Source organism: Ambystoma mexicanum, chromosome 2q, assembly GCF_040938575.1.
Source record: "Ambystoma mexicanum isolate Mex_15411 chromosome 2q, UKY_AmexF1_1, whole genome shotgun sequence".
Classification (NCBI taxonomy): domain Eukaryota; kingdom Metazoa; phylum Chordata; class Amphibia; order Caudata; family Ambystomatidae; genus Ambystoma; species Ambystoma mexicanum.
In genome coordinates, this window is record NC_090924.1 from 422,580,769 (window position 1) to 422,601,414 (window position 20,646).

General features: G+C 42.6%; 2 protein-coding genes across 2 annotated transcripts in view; both read left to right on the plus strand.

The window, feature by feature from the left end:
- The window catches only part of LOC138568747 (olfactory receptor 5F1-like), a 169,469-nt gene extending 159,562 nt beyond the window's left edge, over positions 1-9,907 (plus strand). The window contains exons 6-7 of the mRNA XM_069646532.1: positions 9,661-9,740; positions 9,829-9,907. Of these exons, the coding sequence (XP_069502633.1) occupies positions 9,661-9,740; positions 9,829-9,907 (159 nt within the window). The remainder of the gene's footprint in view (positions 1-9,660; positions 9,741-9,828) is intronic.
- Positions 9,908-19,369: 9,462 nt separating this feature from the next.
- Positions 19,370-20,305, plus strand: LOC138568748 (olfactory receptor 13D1-like). Its single transcript, XM_069646533.1, has one exon. It carries the CDS (start codon positions 19,370-19,372, stop codon positions 20,303-20,305), a length of 936 nt encoding a protein of 311 aa, XP_069502634.1.
- Positions 20,306-20,646: the final 341 nt, after the last annotated feature.

Sequence of the window (20,646 nt, forward strand, 5' to 3'; positions counted from 1 at the left end):
CCCCCTCTCTACCCTTTTTAAACCATTATCCCCCCTATTTCGATGAGTTTTTTCAGGGGAATTATTTTGGTAAATATTCCATTCAAAAAACTCCTGTCAGCCAAACGATGGTTTACGCATCATGTATGGAAGGGTTTGACAGCAAGATCCATAGGGTAGTTCATCCCTGTGAGTAATCGCTGTGAGGTTGCTGTACATTGTCCCACTCCTCCCGATTCACAAGTGGGCTTTTGCTGACAGCAAGACTACTTTATGGCTGCTCTGAGGATAGGCAAAACCATTTGCATGCTTTTCTAGGCCCGTGCCCTCCATCTTTGGTGACTGGCTTCTTAAGAAGTACCATGAGATGGTGATTATGGATCAGAAATTCTGCACCGACTTTTGTTGCTCATACAGTGCCCAAAATATGTTGGGAAAGCTGCAATTGCACCACCACCCATACAACCACCTGAAAAACACAATGCCGACTCAGTTCAATTCAACCCTTCATATGCGGGAAGGTCTGCAAGAACAGTGCACAGAAACTGACTGACTACTGCAATAGCCAGAGCAGGCAACTGTACGGTGCCTTCCCACAGGCGCCATTCCACCGAAATGTTTGGGATAGTGGAAGTGACACCACACGACCCTTAACCTCTGATGATATCACAGCAAGTAATGTCATTTGACTCCAGCCCTAAGTGACATCACGGGAAGTGATGGCACACAACCTTTCACCGCTTGGCAAAACAGGAAGTGGCATCACATAGGATTATTCCTCAGTACACTAAGAAAAATATGGTTACGGTATCACTGTAATATGATAAATATTTCACTCAAGAATGGATCACCATATGTAGCGTTAATATCAGTGTGTATAGGCCCATGTTTCCAAATTACTGTGAATGTAAGCAAGCGTCTAACCTGGACTATTGTACATCACTTAGGCTAAACTATAAACTGAGAGAGCACCTCGAAGAGGCCTAAACCCAAAGCGCAGACATCCTGTGCCTGCCAAGTGTCTGGCCACAGACTAGAAATGGCAACTGACCAACATAAACCCAACCAGAAGACAATCATAGTCTATGCTACTTCATGCATTTACACTTGGACGACACGACACACGCATGTTTTTTCTTGTCAATAGTGCACTTTGAACCATTGCGCAGCAACCCGCTCCTTCCAGCCACCCAGCGTGTGAATATCTGCTAACCATTTTCACCACGGGCACGCCACCAATCTAGTGCGAGTCGCTAAGGACTCCCTGTCAACAGCTTTAAATGTCTGGCACCCACTCCCACCTTACACCTCCAATGCCTTGCTCCAACACCTTCATGTTTACAAAGTGCCACCTTCCAGCAACTTAACTTTCCAGCATTCTCCAACACCATCAACCTCAAGCAAACTATCAACTTAAGTCTCCAGTAACCTCCTGCAACACCCCAAAAGTGTGAGCCTCAATTACCCTGCTCAAAAATCTTATATCTGCATTCAATGCATTTCAACTCTCTTACAACACATTACGTCTCAAACACTCTCCCATCATTTGTAGGTCACTAGTACAGCAGCTTAAGTCTCTAGTACCAGCCTACATAACATTGTGCCTCAAGCTCACACCTAAAGCCCAGACCTGTGCCAGTGGTCATGAATAATTTGAAACATTCCAGGCATCACCTTTATGTTTTGCTTATTCAGTAAGTAACCCACAGTTTCCTTTGTTAGATGGGAGATAGAGGGGAAGGATGTGTTGCAGATCACAGTAATTGCAGTTTTTAAACATTTTAAAATGTAAAAAGCAGCAGCAGCTCCATGACATCACCCCAAGAAAAGGTACATTACTGCAGACTGCTCTTACCCATTCCCAGCTAGCTTGACCTAGCCCCCATACCCTTCATGTTGCTACAGTACCGGGTATGAGCTGCACAGACCACGCCACCTCTTTACCCAACCATTCAGGCATTCTTCACTAATGGACTGCCAACCTGTTAGTGATGGCAGCTTCATGGTTTTTCCTGAATCCCTATTATTTCTCCTGCTAACGAGATCTAGATTCCAGGTGAAAAAGACTGTGGCACATTTAGCTGCATTTACAACCGCCTTTTTCAGGTGCAATACAGATATCTGCTCTTAACACTGCCTCTTTGTCCAGAGGCCTAGGGGCCACAAGGACAGGTACAGCGGTAGCAGAGGGGGAACCAAGGGTACAGCTGCCCCTGTCAACCCCCAAACGACTTCCCTGTGCCTACCGAATACCTACAAAGTGCAAATGTTGGCCAATGTTTGTTCTGTTTGTTGTGCAGCCTTTTGAAGAGCCCATGCAACAGGTTAGCCTGGGTGCTCTAACACATACTCATAAACCACCATTGGTGTATCCGTTAGAACAAGAACTATCCAAAGTAATACACAAACATAAACATTCTGGTGATGCAGAAGCATATCCACTGCCCATGGAACTGATCTCAACCTTCCAACAGGATCCGTATATTGTTGAAATGAAGGGAAGTATGGAGTTAAAGCCAAGATTGCAACTTTCAGATAGCATCTACGTGAGGTTGGGAAAATCAGGCAGTTGTCCAATCTCATTAGGATGTGAAACCCCAGGCTAGGATACACTAATGAGAAGTTTAAAAGTACAGATGAAACAACAAGAGAGATGATCAACCTACTGCACGACTTGACACATCAAAGAAGGTTCTTAGACCTTACACACATATTCTTCTCAACTTCTGATACTAGTTCAAGGGGCACCTGTTAAAACATTATTTGATTGAATGTGATGCTTGACATGGAAATACCAATGCATTAATGTTGAAGAGACAGAATTAATTGGATTAACAACTATCATTTTTTATAAGGAAAACATGCGACATGGTAGTCTTTAATGAAAAAGAAAATAATTGAATGTAGAGGGGTTTCTGTATGTTTGCAGTCATGTGGAAGGGTAACATGATGAACTGTGCAACTTGGAATTTAGAATTCTATAAGGCATTGGTAGAAAGCATGTTTATTTTTTTTATTTTTTTTTGTGTTTAGTTGAACAAGTCAACTTTACAATATTTTCATTCTTAATATGCAATTCCATTTGAACATACAAGAGAAGAGAAAAGAACATAAAACAATATAACAATTCAAAGCATCTGGATCAGGAAGAGAGACAGAAAATTTATATCATTGAGGATAATAGCATCACATACAGGAAATATAATAAAAAGTAGGGATTAAAAAGGCTGGTCTGTTCAGCTCTATTCGTAAGCAGAGTCAAGAATTTTTTCAATGGCATATAGGTGAACTGATTTTGTAAGTTCAAGTTCTGTCTCCCATATAGTTCTTTAACTCTGGGATGCTACTCAGAAAGCGAATAGTGCCAATTCTCAATGATACTAAAAGCCCTGACAGAATCATAAGCCATAATGTTTCTTTCGATACATCACTATGTTCTTTCAGTGGGGGTTTTAAATATAACAGTCTCTTGTCTCGTAGAGCAGTGCATTCAGTTAGTATATGCTTTAAGGTTTCGACTTCTAAGGTACTCTTACAAAATCTACAGAGAATGACTTGTGGGGAGAAGATTTTCCGTTTGATTTGTACCTCTAGTGTTGACCAAAGGTTAAATCTTATTCTCATGAAATTAGATCTATGATTCCTTGAAGGGGACTTTATCAAATAAGGTTCTGGGAGGCTATATTTTTTGTGTGTAAAAACCCTTTCGTCAAAGTCCTTGTATTTTAAGCAAGTAAGTCTGTTTCTGGCCCAGTCCCATTGGAACAGCTTAGTTTTTACTCAGGTAGGGTTTTGTAACAATAATTCAATTGAAGCATCAGCATAGGAAATTGCATTAATAACCTCTTGTCGCCATTTTTTAGGGAAGGTATTGTCAGAATTAAGAAGATGATGTGCAAGAGTCCCCAATAACGTATTTGAGTTATATGCTACAAGGCATTTACGAAACAGGCTTATTAGTTGCCACAAATAGCGGCTATACAAGGATGTCAAGCCAAGTTCGTTGCGGATGAAGGCAATCGGTATACAATTTGGTAAACATAAACCACGTCTCCAAAACTTTGCCTCAAATTTTTTCCTCGACACAATCAGTAAAGTTTCTGCACCATATAAGAGAATTGGAGTAACTTTTTGTCTAAAGAATGTCAGAACTGGTATGATCAAAAACTTCCCGAATTTTGCTTGGATTATCGTAGATTGCGAGATCATTGTATTCAGCTTAGATTTCCATCTAGTCATTTGTGCTTTACCCATGTCAACAGAAATTGTTATACCCAGGTAAATATATTCATCAACTTTATCAAGATGTTTATCATTTAGTGACCATTTGTAATCTTTACTTTTTGAAGATCTAGTAGAGTTGCACAACATTACTTTTGTTTTTTCAAGATTGATTTTTAACATGTTATTGTCGACATACTCAGATAGTGCATTCAAAAGATTTTGTAGTCCACCTGGAGTCTTAGACATTAGAATCAGGTCATCTGCGTACAGTAGGGCTGGTATTTTCCGTGATTCTAATTTTGGGGCATCAGATTCAATTGCTGCAAAGATTTTGTGCATGTCAGCTATAAAAAAAGTAAATAATGTGGCAGCTAAAGTACACCCTTGGCGTAATCCTCTATGGGTACTTATCTCATTTGACAGAAGCCCTTCTAGATTCAGCCTTACACAAAGAGTTGTTTTATTGTGCAAGACATAAATAAGGGCAATATTGTATGCTGGACAATTATCTCTTGCAAGTTTTTTAATGAGAAGTTTTCACGAAACCGAATCAAATGCAGCTCTTAAGTCCACGAACACCATGTAAAGTGGTTGTTTCTTGTCCGCATTAAGGTTTATAATGGCTGTTAATGTGGTCACATTTATTGAAGTACCCAAGCCAGGGATAAACCCTGTTTGACATGGGTCTCTTAGGGAAGACAGGTTCAACCACTTGTTTAGATCTCTTAAAATAAAACGTGCACAAATTTTCCCTGTGACATCTAAAAGGGCTATCGGTCTGTAATTTGCTGGATTAGATCTGTCGTCCTTTTTAAAGATTGGTATAATTACAGATCTGAGCCATGATGATGGAATGGTGTTAGTGGCAAGGACCTGCGAAAATATATTGTACAACATTTTTGACCAAAGTATAGGATGTTGTTTAAGAGTAAAGTTGCTCAGCCCATCTGGGCCAGGAGCTCTATAATTATTTGATCTATTAATGAAGTATAGAATGTCTTCTTCTGAAACTTGCAGTTGATTTGTGTCCAGACTTAGTTTTTGAACATCATATTCTTCCAATGGGGTATTCGCGTAGAGGGTTGTAAAGTACTTTGTCCAATCTGCTTCAAGAACTCCATTTATTTGAATTGGATATTGTGTAATTTTATTCGCTATATTCAAAAGAGCCCAAGTTTGAGCAGAGTTTTTAGATCTGATTGTGTTTAGCATTGTTTCTCCATTTTGTTGGTAAAGCCAGATTTTATGGCCTTTTAACCAATTTCTGTATTTGTTCTTCAAAAATCTGAGACTTTCGTATTTTTGAGGACTTGGTAGTTGTAAGGCAATTTTTTATCTTTGCGTAGTTGTGTCTTACGTTGCTGAATTTGTTCATCATAGCAGTCTCATGAGTTCGTATTTTTTTCTGTTATAACATTAGTATTTGTCTTATAGTAGTGCATAGTTGTAATATATGTTTTGTCTTCCCAGCTGGAGTTCCTTTTTATTTCCATAAATTCTTTATGGGAGCTCTCTAATTTTTGGGTATTCCAGCGGAATCTGATTTTACTGTTATTAATAGAGAGTTCGCCATTATAGCGCATAGTATGTGGTCTGCCAATGTTTTTGTTCAGTTGGCAGCATGCTCTAAGTATGTCATGGTCACTATAATTGGAGTGGATTACTTCAAATTGGGAGACTAAGTTGAAAGGTACCGGGTCAACGTATATATAATCGATAGTAGATGAGTTTAGACCTCGTTTCCATGTTCTCTGAGCCAGAATATCATTTTTTATTGAACCATTTAACATTAAGAGGTCACGACTCTGCATTATCTCTTCCCATTTTGTACATGAATTATTTTTTTTGTCTGCTGAAGATGTTACACAGTGGAGGTTCAAATCACCTATAATGATGATGTTTGTGATTTCCACAGCTAATTTGATGGTATTTAGAAGTTTTTCTAGCTCCAGAAAGAAGCTCTTATCGGCCAGACCCATGGGATTTCGGTATATGTTTAGAAGCGCAATTATATGGCCTTGTATAGTTATTTTTACTAGTTGTATAAAGGGGTTAGGTTGTGCCCATGGAAAAATTCTAAGCCCTGCTTCTAATTGGACTGCAACCATTAGGCCAGAGGTAGGTTTTCCTTTGGTACCCTTCATAGCAGGTGCTAAGATCATTTCATACCCGTTCCAAACTGGAACAGACGTGAACCATGTTTCTTGCAGTGCTATTATATTGTATGCCATTAAGTGCGTATTGTCTTGTAACAGGTAGGAATGACCACAAGTGTTCCAATTTACAATTACCAAGTCCACATCATTTTCTCGTAAGCTTAGTTATGAATGGTCACGTTTATTACAAATCAATTGCAGCTTGTTCACCATTCCAAAAACCCTCAAGCTAGGATCCAAGATCAATTGTCACATTGTTCAGCATTTTGATATGCCTCTTTGTAGTCCCTGGAGCACCCTGGTATGGGTTTTCCCTTTATTCCACTAACCGGTATTCAGCCGCTCCTCTGGGCTTCTTCTATCTTCTTCTGGGCTTCCTTTTGCTCAGCTTGTGCTTTTCGGGAGCTGCTCGATGTAAGTAGCTCCACTCTCCCTTCGCGGATCCTACTAGTGGCCTGTAATGCTCAGGAGCCTTCAGTGTCCCACAGATCAGGCTGTTGGCACAAGTCAAATGGGGTTGCAGGTGTCTCAACTCTCTCACGGCCGCTCAGGCCCCAGCGTCACTTTAACCCGTCTGCTGCACACAGGATCCTTCCTGACAGCCCCTCTCCAGCCTACCCCTCTGTCTGCTGCGTCCTGTCCTCCAGGCTGGTTTCTCTACCCTCTTCCTATGGACTTGTGGCCTATTAAAAAGTTCTTGTCTTCAATTGCTTAACCATAATTAAGCATATTAGCTTGACATGACTGACTCTTGCAATGATACCCCTGTGCAGTCCTCTTCCTTGACTCAGTACCCAAAGCGGTGTGAATGAATAGGCGTGTGCACAACTCCTAGTTGCCTCATCCTAGTCTTAAAGGGGAAATGGTTGTGGGATATTTGGTGTGTAAGAAAGAGGAAATGACTGACAATAACCTTTTAAGGCATTGTGAGGGTAGGGTTGATTCTGACAAGGGAAATGAGATACCATGTCTCACACAAGGACATCCTCTCCCCACTCCCCAAAGTCCCCTCCACCCATTTGATTCTCCCTCACATCAACACCCCCAGAGGCAGGATCCAAGATGGTTTCCTTTCCCTGACCACCTGAGAAGAGGATCCTGGTGAAGTAGAAGTGAGGATACCCTCAGGTTCCACACTTACACTATGCGGGTTGGACCTGAATGTTTCATATGGAAACCACATGGAACGCAGGAGAGAAAGTTGGCATTGCCATGCTCTCGACCCTTTCAGTATTCCACTGTGAAACAATATGGTTGATGTCTGTCTAGAAACCACTGCATAACTCTTGTATTGGACTCTTTTCATGATTTTGAGAGAGAACGGCTCCTAGTGTGATTAAGGAATCATGGGCCTGTAAAATGAACTCCTTGAAGAAATCTGCTACTTTCAAAATGTGCTCTGGTACAGGGTCTGTTTTAAGGTTTTGTAACAAATCTCATCATCCCCAGCACATCTGATCTTTTGAGGCTCAGCATTTTTCACCTTGTCGGTGAGTCGTGAGGTTTTGCTTGAAAAGTTAGGGATAAATCTGTGTGGTAGTAGTCGATTAACCCCAAAAAGGCTCTCTGATCTTTTTTTTTTTTTCGGTGTGGGTGTATCAAGAACAGCCATAACCTTTTCCTGCCGGGGTTGGACAGTACCATTAGCCATGATAAACCCTAGGTATTTGACTGCAGATTGAGCCAGTTTCATTTTTTGGGGTTAGCGGTTAAACATGCATTTTTTACTACATGCATGACTGTGTACAGGTGATACAGATGATCTTACCAGGTTGTACTGTGTATCTCAATATCGTCTGTATAGGCTCTGCAAAAGTAGCACTGTTAATTGTATTCATTAATCTCTGAAATGTTGCGGGAGCCCCATGTAGACCGAATGCCCTCCTCTCTTTCCTTCCTCTCTCACATTCAGGCCCTTGCCAAGAAGGCCTACATTCAACTCCACCTCCTCAAAGGAATTCTTCCTTTCCTGACTTTCCCCTAGAATTTCAATGCCTCTAGAGCTCTGGTCCTATCTAGGCTAGACTACTGTAAGAGCCTTTTCCTTAATCTACCCTCTTCTTCTTTACGACCCCTGCAGCTAATCCAGAATAGTGCTGCAAGACTTATCCTTGGCCTCAAGCCCAAGAACCGCATCTCTCCAGCCCTAGAAACTCTCCACTGAATCACGGTTGCTGCCTGGATCAAATTCAAATCCCTCTGTATCATCCATAAGGCTGTCTGGGCCCGGGGACCACGCCATCTACACCTTGCTCTCACTAAATACTCTCCCTCCAGATCTTTACGTTCCTCTGGCACCAACTTCCTGTGTGTCAAGTGCTTCATTAAACAGCAAGCTGGTGGCTGATCTCTTTCCTCAGCAGGCTCCCTCCTATGGAACAGCCTCTCCTTTCCTCTTTGTCTTGAGCCGGATTGCCTCAAATTCCGGAATCTCCTCAAAACGTCCTTTTCACCTCCTCCTTCCCTTCCTACCTCTTCTGCTAAACTCCATAGCTGCTGCGATTGGTGACCAGGGCGCTTATGTGTCCTCTGGGGCCTAACCTCCCACACCCAATTGGTTTCAGCCTCTGCCAACTGCCAACACTTGCCTTGGCACCCACTGGCCTATGCCTCAACAGGCCTGCACTTACATTTTTATTGGATGCTGACCACTCTCACCTAGGCACTTACAGGTGCTCACTCCCTAGCAGTTCCCTCTTGGTACACCTAGCACTCCCCCCCAACTCCCTCATCCCTTCTCTCTCTCTCTCTCTGCACTTGCACGTTCTGAATTCTCACAAGGCCTAGTAGGTCTACCTCTGTCTTTCATTGTTATTTTTGATTTGCATTCCCTTGTTCCCTCCCTGTTGCCCTGTTGGTACTTTGAAACACAATTTAATTGATGTATACACACCTTTTATCTGTGTGGGAAAGTGTAATGGCAGTCAGGTGTGTGTGATGTTCAGTAATTGCCTGACCTTGCCTGACCATTGTATTGGGACACGTCAGGTATACGGCTCGGGTGTTTATCTGTTTCTCTTGTCGCAGGCTGTCTGTGATAAACTGTTCATGTTATAAAAGGGATGGGGTTGATTTCTGAAATATCCACCTCGTAGGATGGTGTAAAGGTGTTACAGGGAAGGGGATACCGCGTCACACCATCCGTTGTCCCACTCCCCAAAGACCGCTCACCCAGGTGATCCTCACGCACTGGTCCAACCCCAGGAACTGGATCCAAAAGCGATGGCCGTGTACTGGCCACCTGGATGACACATGCCAGGGGACTAGTGCGTGAGACACCTTCTGGTTTCTCATATTACAGACGCCAAATGTTCATGTGAGTGGATTTGTCAGCCATGAACACGCATTGTTCTGGGTGGACCAAAGAAGAAATAACGTTAGGTAAGTGATTGGCAAGTACCTTATTTTCCCCCTTAATAAGGGAAATAGGTCTTTAAGAAGAGCATAATTCTTCTTTTTCCTTTCTTAGGGATAATCACAATGCTGGACTGATGGAGATCCAGAGGCAAAGTACCGGCTTCCCTACTGTGAGGGAAGAGATTAAGTAGGGGTGTAACATTTCTAGAATTTAATTTCTTCCGTTCCACTTTGGGGAGTCCATTTGGATCTGGATTTTTCCACTGATTGAAGTTGAGAAATAGCAGTAGCAATCTGTGCAATAATCTCAGACTCCAAGTCCAGTTTCTGCTAATTGGAGAGATGAGGAAGTGTAAGGTTATGTAGGATATCTGGTCCCGTGGACACCTCAGGTCTTTGTCGGGCCGATAGAGCATCTCATAACAACCCGCAAATACCTTGGCTATTCCCTTGTCCTCTATGATCACTCCGCTCTCCCCATCTGATAATTCCATAACATGTCTGTACCCCTTGTTTCTTCTTTCCAACCATGACAGCATTTTCCCTACCTTGTCATCTGCTTCACAGATTCTACTGTGTGTGTCACATTGAGCCTGTCATGAGCTTCAAGGGAAATGTTGCGAAGTACCTCCCTAGCTGTCAGGAGTGATCTATGTGCTGCAGGGGATCCTGGCCTGAGGAATTCCTCTTCGAGCCTATTGGTTTCAACCTCAGCATCTTCTATCATCTGCGAGTGGGCCTTGCAGTTCGCCCAGATCAACAATATAACTTCCCCTCGAAGTACCATTTTGTAGTCTTCCCAGTTTGTCAAAAGGTTGACAAACGTCCCTTCATTGAGAGTGAAATATTATTCTGTTTTAGATATCATGCCCTCAATAAAGTCAGGGAAGCCGAGATGATTATTATTTAGACGCCACTTGGTTAGGGTTTTATTCTATTACTTTTAAGTTCCATAAGAATCAGTAAGTGGTCTGATATCCCCCTAGCCAGAAACCTAACTGAGAACAGTCTATGAGTGTCCTTCTGGAGAAAAAAAGAAATAATCAATCCTGGACATAGATGCATGGGCCCCAGAGTGCTGCTGTGAAATTATGCAGTTTCGTAGGTGTATTAGGATTTCTGCCTCAGGGGTGTGTTTGATCTTTGGCCGGCTGCATGACATCATTAAACCCCCCCCCTAAAATCCAGATGTCCGTAGATCTGGATGCTGTCAAAAAATTCGATCGACAATGGTGTGGGGGGGCATAAACAGCGAGAGTACCCAGAGTGGCACAGAGAGCTCGCCCACCAGCAACACAAATCTGCCTCGCCAGTCTTGCTGTACTGTTGGGAGTTTAAGAGCTAACCGCTTGCAGGCCAACACCAAAAAGAACCCCTGGAAAAGCCGGCATGCACGGAGACCTTGCAGTTTGAACTTTTAAAGAAGTTACATTCTGAGCCAAAGGGCTATGTCTGGTGAATATTTATTAAGGAATTGTAAAACAAGCCTCTGCTTACTATTAGTACACAAACTGTTCACATTCCACGTTAAGAGCGTTAGGTGTCTGTCCATGACATTATCCCTCATTCAAGTGTTGCGAGTACTTTTATCGAGAAATACATATGTACTTAACTATCCCACAAGGGGAAGTTTAATCCAAGACAATTAGGGGGATGAGCAATACCTCATTCGAAGACTGTGGAGTCGGGCTTGGTGTTTATAAAAAGAAAAAGAAAAAACACAGACGCACTGTCCTGTCCATGCATTGGTCGGTGTAATGGACCTGTATGGCCCTAGGTCCATGCTTCATCCTCAAGAAGAGTAGTGTACGATTCTTGGGGCCTGGTTGGCTGTGGGGGAGGTGCACGATCTTGTGTCAACAGGTTGTTACCCCTTGCTCTTATGGACCAGCATATCTCTCGGTATGTGTTTCAAGCCATGTCCATGTTTCACAAGAAAAATTCAGAATGATCAGGGTGGCTCATACATACACAGACGACAAATTGCACATAATAAACATTTACATATTACACAATCCTTAAATCTCAGACAAACATTTATAGAAGAAATCCCTCTACAGTGCATAAAAAACTCTTTACATCACAACCCGCTGGCCAATTAGTTATGAAATGACACAGGAATGAGATGAACACATTTCAATAATCAAATTAGAACCTAATTACTGTTTCCTCTAACCCCCTCATACCTCGGGGTATCTCATTTAAACACATACCACATATTGTTGCTCTATTTTACAATGTATATAGATAACGTTGCAGTAAAGAGAATGTTGACAACTAGTGTTTCGGCCTCATGAGCTATTACACAGCACTCTCACTGTTGCGGCCTTTATCAGGACTAGCATTGATTGTAGAACTCGCCTACATAGGTTCCAGTGTTGAAGTTTGTCTAAAAAGAAAACAAAACCATGGACTTAATCAACTTCTGTTGAAATAGGTGTATCTGCACTAAGTTATGCAAATTACAAGGGGGGGTCCTGGGAATGCCTCTGCCAGACATTGGTCCCGAATACGAGAGCCTTACCCAGATTCTTCTGCTCACTATCTTTCACAGACGAGAAATATCCAAAACATATCAGTCTTTGTCCTATCCTGGGGCAGTCCAGCACCAAAATGCTAGGGAATTCTCCTCTGAACAAGAGTACCAACAGCATCCCCAGACACGTGTTTCGGTCTGGTTGGACCTCATCAGTAGGGTGGAGCTGTGCCGCTCTAAGCAAGAGGTCCATGTCTAGATTCCCCTAGTAACTTAAAGTGAGACCCAAAGTTACTTAAATTATGTGAATTAACAAGGGGCGTCTTGCACTAACTTATACATAATCAATGCTATATATATTTATCGGGAACCACTTAATGAAAACAGTGTATTACCTCGCACTCTTCAGGACATATACGTCTTCCGTGTCCAATATGGCTGCAGCCATGCCAATATGCATCTCTGTTAACAGAAACACCCCCATCAACAGAATGGCAATTATTCAATTCCTTGTACCCAATAGTACATATTGCAGTGCTTACTTAATTGCTTGCACATTGTGATGACCTCTTCATATTCATTTTCAGAGTGTTATTTGAAAACTGGTGTTCAATCTGGAAGAAACGAGAGACAATACTGCCTCACCCGGTCTTCAATTTGGCACTTGCCCTTTGCTCTTCTCTCAATGCTTAATGATGGGCTACTTCGCTCACTTTTTATTTTAACATGTTCATTTTCTTTCCCTATCATGGGTGAACATAGAGAATTTCGCCCACTTCCTAACTTATCGTTAACATTCCAATTCTCTATCATTAACAAATGGTGCTGCACAATATATAACATATTGACCATCCCGGTTGCAAAACACTTCAACTAAGTAATTCTAGTTACTCCCTTACTGTCTTCACTATGCCCCACCATCAATAAACAAACAATGTTCCCTCTTCATACCTACTGCAGCAATATGCGATAGTTCCTACTACCCGACCTCCAGCCGGGTCTATCTTCCACGGGTTAGCTTGATCGAATCTGCTGCTGTCCTCCAAATTTTACCTACAGCGTCTCCATTATTCTCAGCGCGTTTACATGCATATGGCGTACGTCCTTGTTCCCAGCCACAAAGGCAAACTAGAGTCACGTGCATAGGACTTAACATTTATACTTATCCTGGCATGAAAATGGCTGCCATGTTTAAGTATTTGCTGGGTTGTAATAAAAAATGGTAATTCTAAATTCTTGGCCTATGAACCACTATGAGGAATTTTAAATGGTTAACATAAGACACATACTCATAGACCTTTATCCGTAGTATATGAGTCTCATCATGAGTTGGGCGGTAGCCCTTAAATGCGGCAGTAACGCTATTACTGCTGCATTTAAGGGTTGGCCCAATCAAAGGTTTGGTGGAATGGTGGAGTTTTACCTCCAGCGTGTCGCTGGAGGTAAAAATCTCCACTTTCTGCCGCTTTTGGCATTATTAGCGTGGTGCTAATTGCGACCTATGGACCCAAGGGGAATGGGGATTTGCTGCCTTACCGCTACTCGTGATCCAGCGCTAAGAGCGCCAGCCCGATGTGCAGTAATGCTATTTGCATTGGCGTTATCCCGGCGCAGTTTCGACCAGGATACCGACAACCTCGTGATGAGGCCTGTCTCTAACTGGCCATTTCATGCTTATTCATCAAAGTGGAGCTAACATTCTGTATTTATCTGGATGTGAACATGGCAGCCATCTTGAAGATTTCTAACATATTTGGACATACCAACCACTGCTCAGGATCTATAGTTGTTGCTATGCAACATGTTTGTATAAGCCCACATTTATCGCATATCAACTGTGCATAATCAACACATGATAAAGGCGGCTATCTTGGAATGTCCAACAGTGTTCAAATAAGATAGATATAGGGATGTTACCAGTGAATTCACAACTTTTACTAAGGAAATAAGATTGTTCCATTCCACTAACACAGTCAACCCTCATTCACTGTATTAAGGCAATAAATCCATTGCTGTTACAGTCTTCCTAGTTGGTAATGATATAGAATTTGAATATTAATGATCATTTAGGAAGTGGGCAAAATATTATATGTTCATCCATGATGGGGAAAGAAAATGAACAAGTGATAACAAAAGTGAGGGAAGTAGCCCATCATTAAGGGTGGAGAGTTGGATATGCGGAATTGCATATTTAGCATTCTGTTAATACTGGAGCATATTGGCAGGGGTGCACCCATATTGGACACAAAAGAAGGGATGTCCTGAAAAGTGTGGGGAAATACACTGCTTTTCATTAAGTTGTTCCGGATGAATATTAATAGTATTGATTATGTATAATCTAGTCCAGATAGACCTGTTTCAACATAAGTTGATTTAGTCAATAGTTTTGTTTTCTTCACATATAAACTTCATCACAGGAACCCATGTAGGGGTGTTCTACAATCAATGCTAGTCTTGATGAAGGCCGGAACAGTGAGAGCGTTGAGCAATAGCTTATAAGACTAGCTGTCAATATTCTCTTTTTTGTAAAATGTCATCTATATACATTGTAAAATAGGCCAACGATATGTGGTATTGGTTTGAATGAGATACCCCAAAGTGCAAAGGGGTAAGATGAAACAGCAATTAGGGGCTGTCCAGTTAGGATTTGATTATTAAGTATTGAAATGTGTTAATCTCATTCCTGTGTCAGTTCATAACTAATTAGTCTATCAAGCTGTGATGTAAAGATTCACTGATGATTTTTAACAAGAGTTTTGATGCACTTTAGAGTCATTACTTCATCAAATGTTTGTCTGAGATTTAGGGTGTAATATGTATGTGTTTATCATGTGAAATGTTCTTTGTGAATGCATGAACTGGAAAACATGTTTTAGAATTTCATTTAATAAAGAGATTATTTTGTGAATAATTAGGCTCAGTATAGATTCCGACAGCGTCTAGGTATATCTGAACAGACACCCTGATCATTCTGAATTTGTGTGCATTATTGGAGCCTGGGGCATCAGGGAATTAGCCAGGCACCCCTTCTTAAGGTCATGCTTCATAAGAGTCTGTGAATAATTGAGTTGTTCCATTGAGGTACATCTTACGCTGTGCCGGAAAGAAAATAGCGTATTTGATGCCTTGTGCTTGATCTTCCTCTTGACCGAGTCGAATGAGTGGCAGGCTTTCTGAACTTCTGTAGTATAATCAGGGAAGAAAGCAATGTTCGAGTCATTATATGTAATCAGCCACCTTGAGCATGCCATCTGTAGCAGAGCATCTCGATCACAGTAGTTTGGCGACCACTGTCCGAGGTGAGGCTTGCGGTATAGGCAAGCCGGTGGGCATTCGATGTGCTCTTTTAATTCAGAAGATATTCTGACAGACTCTTAGGCTTCATGAGGTTGGCCAGCGACTGTGCCAGTAAAGTTCCAAGTTTGGACCCTCTGATTGATTTGGGGAGGCCCAGGATACAGATATTTTTTCTTCGTGAGTAGCCATGACTCTCCTTCATCCGACCCTCCAGTACCTTCATCCGCTGCATTGCCATTGAGATTTGGGGCTCCATCATCCAGAGAGTGTCCACAGAGTCCGAGATGCATTTCTCGGCCAGTCCCACTCTTGAAACCAGTTTATGCAGATCATGGTGTAGTAGGGAAACATCTGAGCTGAGCCCATTGTTCTTCCCTTCCATGGAAGTTCTTCATTCTGTGCTGGCACTCATCACATCTTCAAGGGAGAGAGCCACCAATGAGGGCTTCTTATCCTGAACCATTACAGTGGATGTGGAGGATTTAGGGGGGACCAGGGACCAGGTTACTCCCAGTGTACTGATCCATCCGGTTCTGCGTCCCTTGTGTCTTGATTTTATCTTTCACCATGACTGAAGCCAGGATGCCCAGAAGAGATGAGGTATTGGGCAGTGACCTGGTTTGTGTGTAATATCTGGATTATAATGGGATTGCTTCTAGTGAAGTCCTCCTGCCATTGCAATGCTTTTCATGTAGGGTCCTATGGTAGCCCATATGGCTCCTATAACAAGGGTGCTATTTAACCACCGCATTTTAGCCAGTCAGTGTCTTTATCACCCCACACTGGTTTTAGAAAGTAATCTGGTGGCAGCTTTAATTTAGTTTTGGCTTCACCAGCCATGCGGCATGATGGGTTACCAATGCAATTTTTACAGTCCTGCTCTTGGTTGTTTTTAGGCCCCTCCTTTTTTTAAGGAAACTATGCAGCAGGCCTGAATTGGCCATTGTGAAAACACAGGCTCACATTGAGATCAGAACTGTGCCCTCAATTAAGGTTTGGGCTGGTTAAGACTGGAAAGGTCAAAACACTTCTTTTGTGGGTGGGCCTGGATTTTCAGCAGTTTTTAGGTCCATCCTGTTTGGCCAGCCACCAAACCTTTGTTGAGGGCCCCTTTTTGTAACCCCCATGTGATTGGGTGTACTTACGGGAGACCCTAATCATGGATCAATGTTGCTGGAATGTTGGTAGAATCCCTACATGCCTACTGGAGGATTGTTGCCATGAAGTTGTTCCTGCTGCAATTTTAGGAAAAGGTCTGGCCACACTGCCTGTGCACGGTGTCCTTTTAAATGATGTAATTGCATTCCTGCCTATTAAAAAGCTCTGAGCTACTGGTTACTTTTGTGTTGTTTCCATGACATTATGAGGATGGGTAGTATACCCCTTATTCTATCCTAGATTGTGGTGGCCCTCTGAGCTTTCTTTGTTATTGTGTAAACCAGTTTGTCCTTCAACTAGGAACTGTATTACTGTATTGTGAACATTTGTAATGATCATATTACTATGTTGCTCGAGGTTCGTAGGAATACCAAAAATGACCTTTTAAATGCATTGTTTTATGTCTAGGATTCCCTTTTCTTTACATCCCTTAAGTCTGTATATATAGTTTCTGCCACCAGGTAGGGATTGACATGTTAGTGTTAGGAGTGGGTTGGGTATTAACGGGACAGTACTGTCTTTATACATACACTGTGCCGATGCTATGTGTTATGTTTAACTCAAAGTCCGTATTGGACCTTACAGATATTCTATGTGTGAAGCAATAATAAAGTCTACATGTTGCAGTACGCCCGTTTGGAGGATTCTTTGCGTTAGGCCTGACTGCTCTGCCATAGCTACCATTACAGGGAGGTCTGGTGTACCTTCAGGTTGGAACCCTGCTTTGCCTTTAGGTTAGATGGTTTCATACCCCTCACTTGAGGGCTGTGAAGAAAATGTGCTCTAACATAATAGCTCACACATTAGTTTGTTCAGTTAATTCACGTTCCAGGCCTGCTTGCAGCACATGATTCTGTACTCTAGTTCTTTCTGAAAGAAACTCAAACAGGTTGGTTGAGAATGGTATTACCATCACTGTCATGCACGAATAACGGTATCTGGTCATTTCTTCTAAAACCATTGCATCTAATGCCATTCCACCGAATTTTTTCCATCTAAAAGATTTCGATCTAATGCATATTTTTTGGGGGGTAAAGGGTTAACTTTTGTTCAGGTGCATTTTAAAGGGTAAACCCTCCCCCCAACAAAAAAAAAATAAATAATGTTTTTTAGATAGAAACATTTCGCTGGAATGGCATTAGATGCAATGGTTTTAGATTACATTTTCATAAAGCACTAATAACAGACACTAAGCATTTATATCCTTAAACATCCATGAAGCGCTACGTGCCACTATTATGTCAAGATTGCTATTGCTGCAGAGCGCAGAGTACTCAATATCCTTGGGCCCCCAGGTCCAGAGTGTAAGTGGGCTCCGTGGGTCGTTCTCGTGGCTTTCTCTGGTGGAGACTTTCCAGAGCTCCTCTAGCTACTGTCTACAATTGTAGGCATGAGAGCACAAGCGGGCATGGTGTGGTGGAGTGGCCCCAAAAAGCTCATCACACCATTTATTCATAGGACACACACTCATCTCCTAAGGCCCTTGCACGCCACTCTGGCTCCCCATGCCACCCCAATGTGGCTTTTGCTTTGCCACTGATGGCGCAGTACATCTGACAATAACCGACGCTGGGCAGGACTTCAACATTACAGGGAGTTTTTTCATGTGTATTCAACAACATTGTGTACTTGATTAAGTGTATGAAATGCCCCATCCGGGTACCTTGTAAGGGAAACTGCCCAATAACTATATAAATGCATGAATCTCTACCTGCAAAGCCTCAAGAGATGCACAAAGTACAGCCCAGTTGGTGATTTATTTTTTTGGGAACAAATCATACCCTTGATTTTATTTAAATTGCGGTATTCAAGGGTCATTTTTAGGTATGTAAAAGTCAGGAAGACCTCATGAAATCAAGTGCATAAATTTGTAATGCATTAAATCCCACTAGCAGGCTCTCTTTCCACTCATTGAGATGCAAAGGTCATGCTGTTCAGACCTAAAACCTCCTATCAATTTGCCCAAGGCCCTTCCCGGGCATCTGAGTGACACTGCACTATGCCTACGTGCCTCTCTGAGGCAATGGGTCATTGCCAGGCTCACTGCAACGCAATTCTATCAGCCCCCAAAAAGCCACAGTCCCACAAGCTTTCCAGACCCTCAGGCGTGCCTCAGTCTCATGTCACACCATGCCAATTCCTCATCTATATAGAGGTTAGCTACTAATAAAGAACTCAGCTTCCCAATTAATTAGTTTAGAGAGTAATTACTTTTTGAAGTTGGAAGCACTCATTCCATTACTGAGTTTCCTTTCAACAGTGTGTGTGAATAAATGTATTATTTATTATTATCATATCGAAATGCAATCATGAATAATAAAGGTTGAAAAGGACAGGAAGTCATATTTGTTTTTAAAGAATCTTACTTTCACTGGACTCCTGCATTGATATGGATTTGTAATTACATTGGAAGGTTATTTACTCTAGGAATGTTCCATCTGCCAAGAACGAGGGAAGTCCCACACCTCAAAATATGAGTAGCGATGTTCAGACAGGACTATGAGATGGACGTCCATTTTTGTCAGTCTAATCAGTGACGATCCTTTCAGCTAAGAATGATGTTGACGTTTCGCAAAGTGCAAGAAAGTCTCCCAACCAAGGGTGTAATGATGATTATTTCATGCGTTTCTAGAAAAGCAAGCATCTACAATCTATGCATGTGTTTGATAATAAACACCATTTTTAATTCTGTCTACGGTTTGCAGTTGGCCAGCCAACAGACATGAGGAACCTGACCAGCAGGAGTGAGTTCATCCTCACCGGCCTCTCCTCTCTCCCACAGCTGCAGATACCTCTCTTTGTAATGTTCCTGAACATGTACCTGGTGACCTGGGTGGGGAATGTCTGCATCCTGTCAGCAATAGGGGCTGACGTTAGGCTGAATACACCAATGTACTTCTTTCTGGGCAACCTGTCCTTCCTGGACATCTGCTACACAACGGTTACCGTGCCGCAGATGTTGGTACACTTCCTGGAGGCGAGAAAGACCATTTCCTTTAACGGCTGCTTCCTGCAGATGTTCTTCTTCACATTCTTCGGCTCCACAGAGTGCGCCCTTCTAGCTGTCATGGCTTATGACCGGTATGTGGCCATCTGTTTACCATTGCGGTATGCCACCATCATGGGCAAGGGAGCATGCACAGGCCTAGCATTCGGGAGTTGGGCAAGTGCCTGCACGCACTCTTTGGTGCAGACATCATTGGCTTCGCGACTGTCCTACTGCTCCTCCCGCCAGGTCGAACACTTCTTCTGTGAGGTCCAGCCTTTGCTGAAGATCTCCTGCAGCGACACGTGGATCAACAGCCTCCTGTTGACCCTCGCTGCTTGGGCCTTTGGAATTGGCTCCATGCTCTTCACCCTGGTGTCTTACGTCTTCATCATCACAGCGATTCTGAGGATCCCCTCGGCAGAAGGTAGACGCAAAACCTTCTCCACGTGTGCCTCCCACATCACGGTGGTGATCTTATTCTATGGGACAGCCATCTTCATGTACTTGAAGCCGTCCAGCAGTAACTCTCAGACCCAGGACAGTCTCATTTCTGCCATTTATTCTGTTCTTATACCCATGCTCAATCCCATTATTTACAGTTTAAGGAACCAAGACGTGAAGGGGGCTTTGAGAAAAGCCATGCGGATGAATGTGCACGCCCCTTTGTAAAGGTGGTAACGAAAGGAACATTGTGGAGGGGTAGATGTTATACACCTGTATTTGCACTGTTAGAATGGACCACTATGATATGATATAATAAGTCATTTATAGCGTGCCTGTACACAAGTGTTTCTAGGCGTGACAAGACAAGGGAGGGAAGACAGAGGGAGGACAGGACAAACGATCTTATTGGGCCGATCGTGCAAGTGCGACAGCGAGAAGTGCCAGGGAGAGGGATAGGGGAAACGGGGCAGCATTGCTCTGAGTAACACCGAAGCTCACATTTCATCTTTTTATTTGTCTAAATTGAGTTATAAATATCTAGGCATCATTACAGAAACTTTGCAACA

Coding starts and splice junctions, on each gene's coding strand:
- LOC138568748 (XM_069646533.1), top strand. CDS start 19,370: ATGAGGAACCTGACCAGCAGGAGTGAGTTCATCCTCACCGGCCTCTCC.